This window comes from Quercus robur, chromosome 4 (assembly GCF_932294415.1).
Source record: "Quercus robur chromosome 4, dhQueRobu3.1, whole genome shotgun sequence".
NCBI lineage: Eukaryota > Viridiplantae > Streptophyta > Magnoliopsida > Fagales > Fagaceae > Quercus > Quercus robur.
In genome coordinates, this window is record NC_065537.1 from 33,747,679 (window position 1) to 33,764,781 (window position 17,103).

Below are 17,103 nucleotides of genomic sequence, written 5' to 3' on the forward strand. Positions count from 1 at the left end.
AAATTGTGACATTGACTTGGAAAGCACTCCAAGTGACCAGAAAGTAAAAAATGAAGATTCTTATTGTTACGTAACTGTTTCTTTTTTTTTTTTTTTTTAATTCAATTTTTAAAAATCTCTTTCGGACAGAACAGTACTCCCGACAAAAAGTCAAACAGGAACCATAAATGAAATAAGCATAGAATAACTCCAAAGTTGTAGTGTACAAATTTGCATACGCGTTTGGTGACGAATTTATCTCTGGCTGCTACACGCGTTCCACCTTCCTTCCTCCTCCTATTTTTTTTTTTTTTTGAGAAACTTCCTTCCTCCTTCTTCTTTCTAAGAAATATATATATAAATTTTCAAAGCAACAAAAAATAGACAACCATTATTATTATTATTGGTCTCCTCCAATTTAAGCTCTGGTTCCTCGTGAACCCTTTCTCTTCGGTTCTTCCTGTTCGGTAAGGATCCTCTGTCTCTGTCTCTGCCTTCTTTGTTTGTTGGCTCTTCTCCTCCTTTTTGCTTTGTAATCTCGATGTCGATGGATGAATAATTTCATTTTTAGTTCTGACTGGGCCTCTTGGGGCGTTGACTTTAGGCCTTTCAATTTGTTTATTTTTTGTAGTTGTATATAAGAAGAAGTAGTAGTCAAATCTAATCTAGGTGTCTATTTGATGGATAATCTCATCTGGGGTTGGTATGGTATGTATGTATCCATTAGATGATCTTTGTAGTTAGAAGAAATGTGTCTCAAATCTGACTGAATTCTTTTTGCTTTCAATAATTGTACATTTCATTCATTTCTAGTCAGCTTTTTTTTAAAAAGAATTTAGTGTATATATATAAAAAGCAATGTCGTCCGCCGGTGTCACTGTCCTTAGTCCCGTTCGCGATGAGCCTGTTGTTTTCCCTAATAATTTGCATTCCGAATTCAATCTTTGCTCGGAAGAGTCGATTATGGTATACCTCGACATGTCGGGGTCAATGACTCCTTTTCGTGTTTTGGAATCGGATTCCATTGATTCTGTTAAACTAAAGATCCAAACCTGTAAAGGGTTTGTTGTCAAGAATCAGAAGCTCGTTTGTGGAGGCCGAGAATTGGCCCGGAGCGATTCTCTGGTACGGGACTATGGGGTTGTTGATGGTAATGTTTTGCATTTGGTTCTTAGGCTTTTAGATCTTCACGAGATTAATGTTAGGACTGCAAGTGGGAAAGAATTTACATTCCATGTGGAGCGGGGTAAAAACGTTGGTTATGTGAAACATGAGATTGCAAAGAAGGGGAAGGAGTTTGTTGATCTTGAAGAACAAGAAGTTGTGTATAATGGAGAGAGAGTAGAGGATCAGAGGCTTATTGATGATCTCGGTAAACATAATGATGCTGTGATACATTTGTTGGTTCGGAAATCTGCAAAAGTTCGGGCTAGACCAGTTGAGAAGAATCTTGAGTTGTCCATTGTTGTGCCACAGTTAATTGATGGGGGAGTTTGTGACGTTGATGGAGAAAATTATAGGAGTAAATCTGATGTTGGAGGAAAGAATTCTGATAGAGGGTACGAAGCTGATGGAGAAATTCTACCTAAAAAGCCTCCTGATAGGGGTTTTTTTTTGGAGCCAATTATTGTTAACCACAAGATCAAATTGCCCTCGGTGGTTTGGAATATGATTAACTCCACATATGGCGGATTAGAAAGTGGTCATTATCCGATCAGGTCTATGGAGGGTACAGGAGGAGTTTATTTTATGCTGGACACGTCGGGGCAGAAGTATGTGTCTGTTTTCAAGCCCATTGATGAGGAGCCAATGGCTGTGAACAATCCCCGAGGGCTACCATTGTCACTGGATGGTGAGGGATTAAAAAAGGGTACAAGAGTCGGAGAAGGAGCATTCAGGGAAGTAGCAGCTTATATTTTGGATCATCCAAAAGGTGGGCACCGCTCGTTGTTTGGTGAAGGAAAGGGCTTTGCTGGGGTTCCCCCTACTTTTATGGTCAAATGCTTGCACGGAGGATTTAACCATCCTGGGGATTTGACCGTCAAGATTGGATCTCTGCAGATGTTCACGGAGAATAATGGAAGTTGTGAGGATATGGGCCCTGGGGCATTCCCAGTTGAGGAAGTGCATAAAATCTCTGTGTTGGATATCAGACTGGCAAATGCAGATAGGCATGCTGGGAATATTTTGCTGAGCAAAGAGCAAGTAGATGGCAAGACTCTGCTGATTCCAATTGATCATGGATATTGCTTGCCTGAAACTGTAAGTACTACTTAACTTTGGCTATGTGTAACTCTTTGCAACTTAATGCATCTTACAACTATTTTATTTGTTTGATTTGCCTGTGGTATAGTTGTTTGATTGGTTTGTTGTCTCCTTTTATGTTTTTTGACTTTCATATTACTTTATATTCATATTTTAGAATCCCATTATTCTTGATTCATCCCATATATTTGGTTCAAATTTCAATCAGGAGTTCAGGACTATAGTGTTCCATAAGACTTATTCAGTTTGATTGAATAAATGAATTCAGCCTGTTATGATTTTCCACATCTGGTCATTTTTATTAAAAGTTTTTAATCCAAGTTAAGATTGCTGCACATCCGCTTGCATATGATTTTCAAAGTATAATGGCTGCTTGATTGATTTTAAAGTTGCTTCCTATATTACAAAAATATGTCATACTGTTTTTTGATATGAATTTTCTTTTTCTTTTCTTTTTTTTTTCAATTGAAATGAAGAAATTTTCTTAAAGATAGGAGTGACCAATTGATGAAAAGATGAGGAAGAGTCACTTGATATGTTTTGATTCTGTACAAAGGAGAGTGATTAATGTACTAGGGAGAAGGAATGAATTGATTCAAATGTAGAGGAAAACCTAAAATAACATTAGTAAAAATAATGAAAAAGGACATATCAATTAAAGTAGTGACGAAGAGTGTGATTTTGGATAAGATAGAATGGCAGAAAAGAGTACATGTGGCTGACCCTAATTAGTTTGATGAGGATTCATAGTCAACCCCAAAATTTTGGGACTAAGACTTGGTTGTTGTTTCAGTTTTTGCTCAATCTGTTCAATCCTATTTACTTTACACTTGTGCTGATCCTGCAGTTCGAAGATTGCACATTTGAGTGGCTCTATTGGCCACAGGCTCGTCAACCTTACTCCACTGAGACCATTGACTACATAAGATCTCTGGATGCTGAAGAAGACATTTCCCTTCTGAAATTCCATGGATGGGACGTGCCACTTGAATGTGCTCGCACACTCCGCATCTCAACCATGCTTCTGAAAAAGGGAGTAGAAAGAGGGCTTAGTCCCTTTGCCATTGGAAGTATGATTTGTAGAGAAAACTTGAAGAAGGAATCCGTGATTGAGGAAATTGTCCAAGAAGCCCAGGATTCTGTGCTTCCTAGCACAAGTGAAGCTACATTCCTTGAGACTGTGTCCCAAATCATGGATCACCACCTTGACAAGATTGCTCGGTTTCCGTTTTTATAAGGATGCTATTTTTTTTTTTTTTTTTTTAATTTCTATTATAGGAACATTGGTATATATATGGACGTAGTATCGTACATATGTATGTATGATAGGTGATTAGGATGTTCTCCTTTTGTCCATACACAATGTGAAAGTAGTCGTTATTTCTTTGTCAATACTATTTCTTTCATATCACATGTCTTGTGATTGAATTGAAGTTCTTGATTCATTATGTTTTATTTTATTATTTTTTATTTGTGGCACTGGTTTGTGATTATATTGCTGAAAATGCACATATATGAGTATGAATGAATCTGTTTGGGATTCAATACTAAAGATCGCAGGAGAGACATGGGTTGTGTAATCTGCGTCATGACTTGGTCTTCTGATGCTTCTGTTAGAGCATCTAGGTGTTTTTCATACTGAAGGGAATCTTCGTTTGGGATTCAATACCAAAGATCGCAGGAGAGACATGGGTTGTGTAATCTGCGTCATGACTTGGTCTTCTGATGCTTCTGTTAGAGCATCTAGGTGTTTTTCATACTGAAGGTAATCTTCGTGTGGGTAGGATCATCACAACAATAACATAAAGTTGACAAGCTCACTGACAATATTGAAACTTCTAATGTCTTTTTCATATTGACTTGATAGACTTCTTGAATCGAGATGTTCAACTCTGTTTCTTAACATCTTCCTATCAATAAAATCAGCCTTCTCTCACTTGTTGTTCTCTCCTAGATGCACTATTTTGGGACGATAGTTTGCATCTATTGGCCCAAAATGTGCTGCTTTCATTTGAGGTGTAAAGACAATAATTGTTCAAGTAGTAACAAGTGAAAAATTAGGTGATTTTAATTATAGAAAAATGGTAAAATTACTAAAAATTTTATTAAAGAAGTTTTAAAAATTGTCCTACCAAATGGACATCATAATAATTATGAATTCTCTCTTTTTTTGGTGTTTAAAAATTGACAGAAAATAACAAATGTACATACTATGCCTAGCATTGCTCTTATTGATAATTGGTCAGTTGATACACAATTGGACTGTGCATTTCAAATGGAAAATATTAAAGCTATTACCAGTTTTAGTACAAAAAGATTTAAAATTTATGTAACAATGAATATGATTGGTGTCCCGTGTCCCATAAATAAATTTCTTAATTATCTTTATGTTATGATGTAATTTCAATATTGTATGACTTCTATAACAAACACCGTCCTCATTAAACATTAAGCAGCAGTAACAAGGATACACCTTCACAAAACACCATACATTTTCAAATTATTGCTCAACACTAACATCCATGTTGGATTTCCATTCACTACATGATTGGAGCAGAATGGTGACTCAAGAACGGGGCAGGGACAACAGGATGATGCAGAGCGGTTGTGAACCTATTTGGGACAACTCACTGTCTTGAACAATTATGTGATCAGAAGATTGAGTGCTGGCTTCCCATAGTCCATCTTTGGTCTGGAATAAGAACAAAAATGCAAGTGAAATAGGCAGTCGTAATTTTATTTTATGCATAACTTACGATGTCTTCTATAAATTTATCGAGCTTGACACATCCAAATTTTGTCAGACGATTCAAGACATTGGTCAAGACATGCTGGATCTTGCTATAGCTATGATTTTTGTGTGGCACTTGTCAGACCAAAAAAGCAAGACAGGCATCTTGAAAACACATCCTGCCCAAGTGCAGGAGGCAGACATCATCCTTATTTCTTGTTAGACTTCTTCAGCATCTGCTTCAACCCCTTTCTGAAAAGCAATCACCAAGAAATACATGAGTTTACCATAAAAATGTAAACGTGACTGAAATAACTAATGCAATTGAGCAGAATTGTCCCATCCCTTTCCGCCAACTTTCAAAACTAACTATGCTAGAGTTCAAAAGTTACCTCTTTGTGGGTTTGCCAGTAACACCAAATACACCCTTCATCAATGAGCTTATATCCACAGAGCGTTCCTTCATGATCTTATCATGGTAAATTTTGCTCCCAATCTCAGTAATTTGTTCCTCCACTTCTTCTAGTGTTTGGTCAACATTGAGCTGAAGTTCCCCTTTCCTGATGACAGTTACACTGAAACCATTTGCTTTCGCTTCCCAAAAAGCATCCTAGAGAGAGTTAATGACTGTTAGCAATGGCAAGAACAAGAGTTCCCATCACAAAGGAATAAATAACACCTAAGAACCCCAATGTCAAGCAAAAAAAAAAAAAAAAAAAAATTCATTATACTCAAAATGGACCAAGAAGGGAACTCAGACCTAGCAGACAGCAAAAACATCCAAAAGCAGAAAAGCATAAGGGCTTGCAGAAAGGAATACTTAAGATACACAGCTTTGATAGTGAAGAGAAGTGGAAACTAAGCATCAAATTGCCTCCATGGCCATCACCAACAATGGCAATCACATGATGCTCTATAGAAAGAAGTAGCATGGAAACAAATAAACTCCTCACCTTAGGTGGCCGAGGAACAACAAAGGCATGGCCATTTCCAAGCATGTCCATGTGAGCCTGAATTATATAACAAAGATTTTTGCAGTCACCAGCATCCTCGAAGGCAATCACATGACATGGCTTTGGTTCCAATTCAAGATCAGTAGCCATCTCCAATGAATATAGTCCAACCATCTGTTCCCCATTATCAACTGTGTACAATTCGATGCACTGGAAAGCAGGGAGAAAAAAAATCTATTTACTCTGTAAATTTCATGGAGAAGATATCTATACTAAAGCAGAATATAAGACACTAGTCTATGGAATTTTTGACAAGTGCATAGTTTTGAGACTTTGTTTAGAAATGAGCAGATTCAGGTCCAAGAAGCTGAAAAAGTTGAAATATCACAAACTTACCAGCAAATGTGGAAGATCCAACCACCACAGATAATCTTCTTCCTTCTCATCTGCATATTCGCGGTATTTGGTCACTACGGCCTGTGGTCCAAACAATTCCATTTCTCTTTTGAGCTTGTTGAGTTTCTTTTCCATGAATTTCTTATTCCTCTCAGGTACTTTGTTCATCAGATCAGCTGCTTCCTGTATTTCTTTTTCAGTGATCCACCGATCTAAATCCTTCCCCATATTCCTCATAATTGATTTAACTTCTGGGTCTGTCTCTGCATTATAAGAATCCAAAAACCCACGGGACCATTTCTTTGTGTGTTGCCAATATTCTTTCCCTGATCTTTTGCCAGCTATAACAGAACCATCACTGCCTTCAATTACTGTCCTAGAATTTTTTGGATCCTCATCATGAAAGTTTTTGTCTGAATCAAGGGTGGGCAAAGAAGAAGCAACATTCCCAGGGGTGGGGGATCCTGTTGATTTTTTAATGGAGTTTTCCTGGTCCTTCTTCACCGGGTATGAATTACCGGTGTTCCCAGCTAAAAATGCCTTCTGTTGTTCAAGGAAGTTCTTGAGGAACTCAGGGTTCTTTTCTATCAGAGGCCCTTTCCAGCGTGGTATGATCTTGCTAGGTGGATCATACAAGCTGATACCATCTGGAGGAAGAGAAAAAGATTAAATCAGCATCAGTGCTTGAAAAACTTAGAATGCTAGGTTAAGTATTTATTTGAACGTAAACTTAGCCCCTACTAGGTGACTATCTAAATCATTTACCAGTCTGCTTATATGTTTTCAAGAAATTTGTTCTTAATGTAGTAACCTTTCAGGGGGTTCATGATTAGATGAATTTCATTATACTCTTGCTGCCAGACAATAATTCATTCTATTAAAAAACCTAAAATGAATTGCTTCTTCCTCGAGAGGGAAAAAAAAAAAGTGAATCAAATATAAATGATTTAAAAGAACATGTAACTACCTGCTCCATAATCAAGATTTTCAATATTTGAATGTAGCAACTCGTGCAGCTTCAACAATTTTTCATTCTCTTTCTCAACTTTCTTTTCGAGACCCATAAAGAACACATGTTTATCTTCAGCATCCATCAAATAAAATGGATCTCGCCCTGCCAACTCATTTTCTCTGACTTGAAAGACAATTTCTCTAAGATCATCATCTTTCATCCACTCAAGTTCACTATCATCACCATTAAAAGCAAGCTGTGTAATTTCAGTATCCATATCTAACTGTTCATTAACTTTTTCTCTAGCAACCATGTAGTTATCTTTAAAACCAGTTCCAATCTTCTTAACTAAGGGCTCAACTTCATGAAAATTTGTATCTATCCAGTTTTGTATCTTGGCAGGTGGCCCTGTCCCCGCATTGATTCCATTACCTTCATGATTTAAGGAAGTTTGTGGCTTCCCAAGATCTCCCACTCCACATCTCGCCTCAGAATCTTCAGAATTTTCATTCTTAGTTGGGACAGATTCCTTACAAGCAGAAACTTTGCAGGCTTTTGTGGAATGTGTAGAATTTGATATTCGACCTGAAATTGCAGCCACTTTGTCATTCACATCCAATTTATGGCCTGTATTTCTTCTACCAAATCCTTCATCACCTGGATGCCTCAAAACGGCATCACTTTCTTGCAAGGTTTTCACTTGGGACACTATGTCAGGCACTTGGTTGTGAAATTTTTCAGAAAGATAGTCTCTAGCTTCTTTCAATGACAGTATCACTCTTGTCTTTGTTCTAATAGAACCTTTCCTTGACATGTGTGATTCAGCATAAGGAGTATCAGAGAATTGGATGACCTCGGTTGTGTCTGCTAACTTCAAAGCACTTTCACTATCTTTAAAACCCTGCACAGTTCTTTCCCTATCAGAAGAAACGTTCTCACCTGAAGTAGTACAACCTTGCATATTGTCCTCTGTGGAAGAGACCTTACTGAGAAATCCAGAATCATCAATTTTTCGTACATCCAAATTGCCTGTCTTTACAGTTTCATGAATACCATTAGTATGCCCTAAAGAACTCTTACCGTCATCACTAAGCACATTGACCAATTCCATCTCATTGGAAAGTTCATTATTCACACCCTGCTTTTCTTTTGCATCTTGATCAGTCAGGGAAAGCTCTTGCCCCTCAATATCCCGCGCATGCCTGGCCATTTGTCCGATTTCCTGAATTCTATTATCCAAGTCAATAGATTTAGCCATTGGAATAGCAGAGGAATCTTGTAATGATGATTTATCAGAACCTGCCTTGGCTTTTAAAATACTATTCATTAGTTGTTCCTTATCTATCATAGGTTTCTGATTCTCAATTGGTTCCGGAGTTTGTTGAACAACCTCCACGCTAAACTTCTCCAACATGTCTTTCTCCTTTCTTGACTTTATCTTTCTCCTCATCATTTCCTTCTCCACTTCCGAGTGACGAACCTCCTTATCCCCAAAACTAAATAACTTTTTCAATGCCCACAATGCAACAAATCCAAACAACACCAACCTCCCAACACTTGACATCATGGGGAACAATTCAGGCCGAAGAGTAAAACCCTGAATGGCCTTAAAAAAAGCAGACTCCCCACCTTGAACAACAAACTTTGCAACTGAACTGTTCCTCGGAATCACATTGTTCTTCCCGCTCCCCATCTCTCTAGCTAAACTCTGAGCACACAGAATTTTCAAATTCATTTCTGTTGAGTCCTCACCCCGGCTCCTTCTAACAATTTCGTCCTCATTAACAGAAACCCACTTGACATTCCCTTCCAAATCTTCAAAAACTGTAAAAATGGGAGCAGACCCAATTCCCCAATCCTTGATATCTTTCCTATACTGCTCAACCCAATTCTCCAATTTATCCCACAACACAGACTCACCCAAACCCGAACGTTTTGATTTGAATTCTTCTGTTTCAACATTTATGAGTCTACTACTATTAATAACGCTATCACTATCACAGTTTAAATTATCATCGAAACTACGATTTGGGTTTTGAAAATCAGACAGACTCACCCGTTCCTGTTCCTGTTGGTCACCAAAAGTGAGCTTCTTCCTCAGCGAGTTCCGGCGATGGCGAGACGTGGGTCGACCAAAATGTGCAAAAATCTGGAAATTCCTGCTGTTATGTAATGGTAAATAATAGGTTGGAAAGGAGGAGTTTCTTTTGAAGCTGGGTTTGGGTGGTATGTTGTACTTGTACCTATGTTTCTTTGGAGAGAAATAAGGTGGAGTTCCAGATAGAATTTGAGGATTCAAAATCTCCATTGATAAATTAAAAAAAAAAAAAAAAAAAAAAAAGGACCCAATTAGTAGTGAATCATAATACCAAACACTTATGCTTTCTTTCTTTGATACTACAAAAGTAAAGGTTCTTTCTGGCGTCTGGGTTTTGCACTTGTTGAGTGCAGGTTTTGGGTTTTGGCGTTTTTACTTGTTCTTTGTATGTGACGACGTCGTATTGTAACCTCTAAAGGCTCGAGTTCAAGTGGATAATTTTTTACCTTAGCTCTGCCAACACATGAAACTCGAGTCTTTAAGACTTGAGGCTGTGTTTGGTTCCTGTAAAATATTTTTTGGAAAATATTTATTTTCCGGAAATCCTATTTTCCAGAAAGGAAAATATTTTCAAGTGTTTGGTTGCATTATGAAAATTGTTGTAGAAAATATTTTCATGTGTTTGGTTCTATTCTGAAAATGTTATTTTCTTACAAATTTTTCACATTTTCTCAGCTATTTTCTCAGCATCCAAACAAATTTTATTACAGAAAATTTCAAAATCACAGCCAAATCCCAATCCACATAACAAATCACAGCCAAATCCCAACACCACACACCACCGAAACTCCAATTCAACCCACGGCAGCAAACTCCGACAATCAAAAGCCACAACCACCAAAACAACACTACCACACCACCACAACAACAACAAAAATCAAAATCACACAGAAATCAAAATCACACAGAGAGAGAGATCGGTGGGTCGAAGATCGATGGGTCGAAGGCTCTGGGTCGAAGATCGATGGGTTGAAGGCTCTGGGTCGAAGGTGAAATCGAAGGAGAGATCGAGCGGCGCGGTGCTACGATCGACGAGACCGATGCGATCTGGTGCATGCGATCGTCGAACTGGAGCTCGCAAGATCGAGCGGCGCAGTGTGATCGGTGCGGTGCTGCAATTGATAAGACCGGTGCGATCTAGTGTGTGCGATCGTCGGACTGGAGTTCGGGGTTCGCCGGCAACGTCGAAGGCGTGATCTGGGCTCCCTCTTCTTCCTCCCTCTCTCTCTCTCTCTCTCTCTCTCTCTCTCTCTCTCTCTCTCTCTCTCTCTCTCCGGAAACCATTTGAAGTGAAAATAGGAACGGAAATGACTTTCCGTGGTCAAAGCTTCTTTTTAACGGTTAAATGAAAATGATTTCCGGAAAATTCTATTTTCAAAACCAACCAAACACCCGCATTTACGGAAAAGCATTTCCAAAAATGATTTTCACCCAAAACAAACATAGCCTCAGGCTAACTAACGAAATTGAGTTGCTACAGTGAACTTAACTCTATGAGACTTGAGCTGTTACTTTCCTAAATAGTTTGAAAACATTGGTAACTAACGAAATTGTTAGCACTTAGCAAAATTGTGTTATTTTGCAAAAAAAAATTCTCTTACCAAGACCTTGCATGATTTTGATATTCCTTTCTTTTCTTTTTCTTTTCTTTGCTATGAATTTCTAATTTCATGCTTTCTAAAAGTATGCTTCCTAAAATAATGGAATATTACAGCATAGACTTCACCTTTGTTTCATTTGACATGTACATGCATATCATTCTTTTTAAAAACAAAATATCAAATATCTTAGTTGTTCTTTAAATGGTGATATTTAAGATTAAATTCAAAACAAGGTACTATCCTTTTGGATATGCATTGTGGGATGCTTAACACATTTCCCATACATAACCGAATTTTCGAATCTGTGATTTCTAGTTTGAGATGTTCTTTTGCTTTCTAGTTTAGTTTAGGAGCCCTAGGGTTTTCTTAGTTGAATTTAGGAAATAAAATTGATTATACTTGGGTGACCAATCACACTTTAGAATCTCAATAATTGGTGGCGACTCCTAAAAATGAAAATACGTGTAAATATTCACCCACACACACCATTATAGTATTGCACACATGTCATATACACTTGTTTATCTTATGCAAACCACACACACACACGTCGCCGAGTAAAATGTCCCAAGCCAATGGGAACATTGTCATTGAACACGGTGAGAATATTGGTACGACAAGTCGACAACCTTCACCAATCCAATGGACTCTAGAAAGCTGGTGCCACATAGTTTCTTCACTGTCTAGAAGTTCTGTAATCTCCTTTCAAAGCATATTAATGTCTACACCATAGAAACCATCTTTTTTCCTAGATAGTAAGAAAATTGAGTCTTTCTTTTTTCCTGGACTTTTTTAGGGATATGAGCAAACACAACATTATTCCATTTTGTAAGCTCATCCGCACAATTTTGTAGACCTAGTGCTATTTCCTTGGGGCATTTATGATCTCCTATCTCTCCAAGCTGCTTCAATGACTTCTATGCAGTCTTCTCTTCTAGTCCACATGGCCTCAAAATGGAATCGGTGTTTACAAGGTTAAAAAGGGGAAATTGGTTCGTGATTAGCAAAACACAAAGGTCTATGTTTAGGCTGCGTTTGTTTCAGTGTAAAATATTTTCTGGGTGTAAAATATTTTCAAGTGAAAATATTTTCGGTAAATGAAAATATTTTCAAATGTTTGGTTGCATTTCAAAAAATGTTTTGAAAAATATTTTCTAGTGTTTGGTTGTGTTCTTGAAAATACCACAGAAAACACATTTTCTACTTGTTGCTCACATTTTCTCAACTGCCAAACAAATATATAATATCATTCCTCAATACAGAAACACAAAAGAAACAAAACCCAGAAAAAAAAATTCATCAAATCCGGTCAAATTGAGAGAAGAAGGAAGAGAGAGAGGTGACTAGATTGAGGCGAGATCGCGCGACAGAGGCAAAGGCAAGGTCGCATGGCGGAGGCAAAGGCAAGGTCGCGCGGCAAAGGCAATTGGGTTCGATCTAAAGGCGAGATCGCAAGGTGGAGGCGAAGGCAAGCACGATCAAATCGGGTTCATCGGAGATGGGTTTAAGGTAGCGCGATCAGATCGGCGAAGCCGTGGGTCGGGGACTAGATCTGGGCTTCACCGGCGATAGCTCTCTCCGTCCTTCGGCTTGGGCTTAGCGTGAGTGATGAGAGTGAGATCGCAAGGTGGAGGCGAAGGTGAGCATGATCAAACCGGGTTCATCGGACATGGGTTTGAGGCGGCACGATTAGACTGGCAGAGCCGTGAGTCGGGGATTGGATCTAGGCTTCACCGGCAATAGCTCTCTCCGTCCTTCAGATTGGGCTTAGCATGAGTGATGAGAGTCAGTGAGGAGAGAAATTTTCTGTAAATGGTTTGAAGGTAAAATGAAAGTGTAAAATGATTTACGGGTGTGGGGTGGGTATTTACGGTCAATGGAAATGATTTTCTGTTTGACCATATTTTCCATACGCAACCAAACACACGGTAGGGTGTAAATTGTTTTCCTGAATCCATTTTCAGCCGAACCAAACACAGCCTTAGTTAACCGAATTATGAACTCTTGTATCACCAAAATGATCAAGCCACTCAAAGGTGGCAAAGGCTTTGCCCAACCGTAGATAAATCCTACCATTTTTCACCTACATATTACACCAAGTGAAGTATAGACCATAGTACCCCACATCCTGGAAACCACGTATTTTGATTGCCTAACATAAACCATCCACTTGCTGAGATCTCTAAGCTCTGCCTAATTTTTCATTTAGGAATAAGATTTCATTGAAGCCTTCAAATCAAATTTTAATTAATAATAATGCTAGAGATACAAAATTTTCACAAAAAAAAAAAAAAAAACTTACAAACTACTAATGTGGTGAGTAGTTATTGGTAAATGAAAAAGAAATGTTAATGGTTGGCTTAAATGAAAACCAATAAGAAGTTTGTCACATCAATAGTTTGTAAAGATGTTGTAAAATAATTTGTGATTGTAACATTACTTTTTAATTAAATCTTAAAAGGAAATATCTTGACATTAATGAATCAATTTATCAAGGCCGGCTCAACTACTTTAGGGGCCTTAGGCGAAAATTTTAAGTGTGGTCTTTTTTATATTTAAATATTAATCAAATAATATATATTGAATTTTTTTATTTAAAATCTATTTTTCTTGCTTTTTGAGATGCAAAATTACTAATTAAGTTTTTGTATTTAAGTTTGTAGGGATAAAAGCCCAGTATCATATATTGGGCCTTGGACTTTGTCCGAGGATATTGATAGGTCTAAGGAGGAACTAACAGCTATTAGGAGTTCACAGCTATTAGGAGTTCCCAGTTAAAGTCTCATAAGTAGGGGACGAGTGGAGGATGATTCGAGGAGGAACTCTCCTCGGATATGATAAATGCAGCTCAGATATGTATTCCGACAATTAAAGTGACCCTCCAATAAACTCTCATGATAGGAACGTGCCTTACGAACATACTAGAAAGAAGGAAACTCAAAAATATCTAAGGGAAAGCTACTACCACTGCATTAAATACACTACAACTACTTTTCTGGCCGCATTTATGTGGAGAAGACCTTCGAACAGTGCTGCCTTGGCCACCACAACTCACAAAAAGTCAGAAAGGGTGTTAATGCAGCGTAGGCGTGTAGAAGCAGAATCTATAACACACAATTACTACAACTCTTCCACGAAACCTAAGTTCCACAAGAACACTAGGCTAGTAGGCAAAATAATAGAGAAAACATCTCTAACAAACTTTTATTAATCAACGCATAACATCAATAATCAACCCCTCTATAAAAAGTATTTATAGGAATAGAATTTCTCCTACTCCTTTTAGGAAAAGAAATAATAAACCTACTTCTACTTGAGAAAGGAAAAACAATTTAACTAGGAAAAAAAAACAATTAAAATCCTAATTCAACTATAAAAAAGAAAACAACATAAAATATTAAAATATTTTATTCTTCCTTAACCAATCTGCATCATTCTCTCGGGGTTGGGGAAAACTCGTCCTCGAGTTTTGTGGCAATCTTCCACGATCAATTGGAACCCCGAATAATCCTCCCCATCCTATTCTTCTATGCAAGACAAGACGAATTAGTATGCTACTTATCAATCTTTTCTCACTCATAATAAATCTTGATGTATAGATTTTTATTCTTGACTTCTTTTGCCATGGCGGGATATATGAAGCAAGCACTAAAAAAGAATCCATGCACACATCCAAAAACTTCATATTTCCTCCTCGACAAAGATTACTTAAAATCATTCGTTCACACCTCTTGTTGACCTCTATCAATTCTTGTTCAATAAAATCCTCCCAGAAGGGATCAATAGCCTTTTGTTTTTTAATGTCAAAAGTCTCATCAACGATGTGAGTTATGGGCTCATCTCGTATGTATATGACTTTATTTTTATCAAGCTCAATCTTTTCTCATTGACTAAAATCTTCAGGATAGTCATCATAAATTGGTGGAGAATCCCAATCTACTAGACAAACTCTTTCAATATATTCATCATCCTCTTTGATATCGCAACCCTCCTGCTCGATATTAAGATCCTCCTCCTCCTCCACAAAACATGGATTTGGATGGTAGTTTTGAGGTTGACTTCCAACGGCTAAAGCGATGAGCTGCTTTGAAAGCGCATCAAATCACTCCTCTATTCGTTGAAAGAATGCCTCTAATTGTGCATCGCGTGCAACTTCATCGCATTCATACACGTCATCTATGGCAACAGGTTTTCCCCCACGTACTCCTCTTTGCACCATAGTAGGAACCTAGCCTGGCTTTGATACCGACTGATGCAGTGTAGGCGTGTAGAATATATGACTTTATTTTTATCAAGCTTAATCTTTTCTCCTTGACTAAAATCTTCAGGATAGTCATCATAAATTGGTGGAGAATCCCAATCTACTAGACAAACTCTTTCAATATATTCATCATCCTCTTTGATATCGCAACCCTCCTGCTCGATATTAAGATCCTCCTCCTCCTCCACAAAACATGGATTTGGATGGCAGTTTTGAGGTTGACTTCCAACGGCTAAAGCGATGAGCTGCTTTGAAAGCGCATCAAATCACTCCTCTATTCGTTGAAAGAATGCCTCTAATTGCGCATCGCGTGCAACTTCATCGCATTCATACACGTCATCTATGGCAACAGGTTTTCCCCCACGTACTCCTCTTTGCGCCATAGTAGGAACCTAGCCTGGCTCTGATACCAACTGATGCAGTGTAGGCGTGTAGAAGCAGAATCTATAACACACAATTACTACAACTCTTCCACAGAACCTAAGTTCCACAAGAACACTAGGCTAGTAAGCAAAATAATAGAGAAAACATCTCTAACAAACTTTTATTAATCAACGCATAACATCAATAATCAACCCCTCTATAAAGAGTATTTATAGGAATAGAATTTCTCCTACTCCTTTTAGGAAAAGAAATAATAAACTTACTTCTACTTGAGAAAGGAAAAACAATTTAACTAGGAAAAGAAAAACAATTAAAATCCTAATTCAACTAGAAAAAAGAAAATAACATAAAATATTAAAATATTTTATTCTTCCTTAACCAATTTGCATTAGGTGTCTGATGGGACAGATACTCAAGTAGGGGCTCAAATAATCAACAAGTATAAGACCAAAATGACCCAAAGGGAGCTATATAATGTAAGAAACCCTCCATGAGAGGAGAATCGAAAAAATAGAGAAAAATATTATAGCAATCTAAATTATCTTTGTATCTATTTGTAATTAATTTATACAAGGGGGACCTCCTCGGACTGAAAGTATATTAAGATTAAAATCTCTTATTTGTGTTTGACTGTCATTTAAATCAAAACTAGTCGTTGTTCAATTCATTAGGGCCTAATTCTTCGACTCACTCTCTACAAAAAAATTGTAGCTCTAGCATTTTCCTCTTAAAAGCTATTAAAAAATTTTAGATCTAAAATCTATATAAAATAAAATAAAATAAAAATCCTAAAAAATTAGCCCAACCACAATAATTACTTTTGTCCACAAAAAAAATCAGTCATCTTACTCTACTTTTGTCACATTCAGTGGTACCTTTTTTTTTTTTTTTTTTTTTTTTTTTTTTTTTTTTTCAAATTTGACAATTCTATTATTATATTGGACAGTACCAACATCACTTCTAATCGTACTTTTGTCACATTCGGTAGTAACCTTTTTTTTTTTAATTTACATTTGATAGTTCAATCATCACATTAGGTTATACTAATATCATATCTGATTGTACTTTTATATTTGGACTCACCACTAAAGTCACTTTTTTACTTACTAATAACCGCTCATCACAATAACAATTTTTTTTTTAAAATTGTAACTCTAACATTTTTCTCCTTTTAAAAGCTATTAAAAAATTTTAGATCTAAAAAAAAAAAAAAAAAAAACCCAAAAAATTAGCCCAACCAGAATGATTACTTTTGTCCACAAAAAGAAATTAGCTAGAATTATCTTGGTTTCTTTCATAAATATTTGAATATACCAATTAACTTCCTAATCCTACGTATCTCCCTTGGTAGCTCCCATCACGTTCAGGGCATACCTCCCCGTAAAATAATATAGTTGAAGTCATTTTCTCGATGTTTATATTTTTCTAATTAACATTAATATGTGAGATTAATAGGGATATATTATTTATTTATTTACAACAC

The 17,103-nt window shown here is 37.1% G+C and overlaps 2 protein-coding genes across 2 annotated transcripts; one reads left to right on the forward strand and one right to left on the reverse strand.

Moving 5' to 3' along the window:
- Nucleotides 1–324: 324 nt before the first annotated feature.
- LOC126721162 (phosphatidylinositol 4-kinase gamma 4-like) lies at nucleotides 325–3,723 on the forward strand. Its single transcript, XM_050424185.1, has 2 exons — nucleotides 325–2,241; nucleotides 3,092–3,723. Exons 1-2 carry the CDS (start codon nucleotides 838–840, stop codon nucleotides 3,479–3,481), a joined length of 1,794 nt encoding a protein of 597 aa, XP_050280142.1. The 5' UTR covers nucleotides 325–837; the 3' UTR covers nucleotides 3,482–3,723.
- An 879-nt stretch (nucleotides 3,724–4,602) lies between these two features.
- On the reverse strand, nucleotides 4,603–9,729 carry LOC126721161 (uncharacterized). The gene is made up of 5 exons (XM_050424184.1): nucleotides 7,292–9,729; nucleotides 6,325–6,971; nucleotides 5,929–6,138; nucleotides 5,368–5,585; nucleotides 4,603–5,227 (listed from the first exon to the last, which is right to left on the reverse strand). The coding sequence occupies exons 1-5, from the start codon at nucleotides 9,582–9,584 to the stop codon at nucleotides 5,185–5,187; spliced, it is 3,411 nt and encodes a 1,136-aa protein (XP_050280141.1). The 5' UTR covers nucleotides 9,585–9,729; the 3' UTR covers nucleotides 4,603–5,184.
- Nucleotides 9,730–17,103: the final 7,374 nt, after the last annotated feature.

Bases quoted from the DNA above. Each gene is read 5' to 3' on its own strand.
- LOC126721162 (XM_050424185.1), top strand. From the start codon at position 838: ATGTCGTCCGCCGGTGTCACTGTCCTTAGTCCCGTTCGCGATGAGCCT. The intron at 2,242-3,091 runs GTAAGTACTACT...CTGATCCTGCAG, and splicing joins GATATTGCTTGCCTGAAACT to TTCGAAGATTGCACATTTGA.
- LOC126721161 (XM_050424184.1), bottom strand. From the start codon at position 9,584: ATGGAGATTTTGAATCCTCAAATTCTATCTGGAACTCCACCTTATTTC. The intron at 6,139-6,324 runs GTAAGTTTGTGA...CCTGCTTTCCAG, and splicing joins TGGATCTTCCACATTTGCTG to TGCATCGAATTGTACACAGT. The intron at 5,586-5,928 runs GTGAGGAGTTTA...AACTCTCTCTAG, and splicing joins TTGTTCCTCGGCCACCTAAG to GATGCTTTTTGGGAAGCGAA.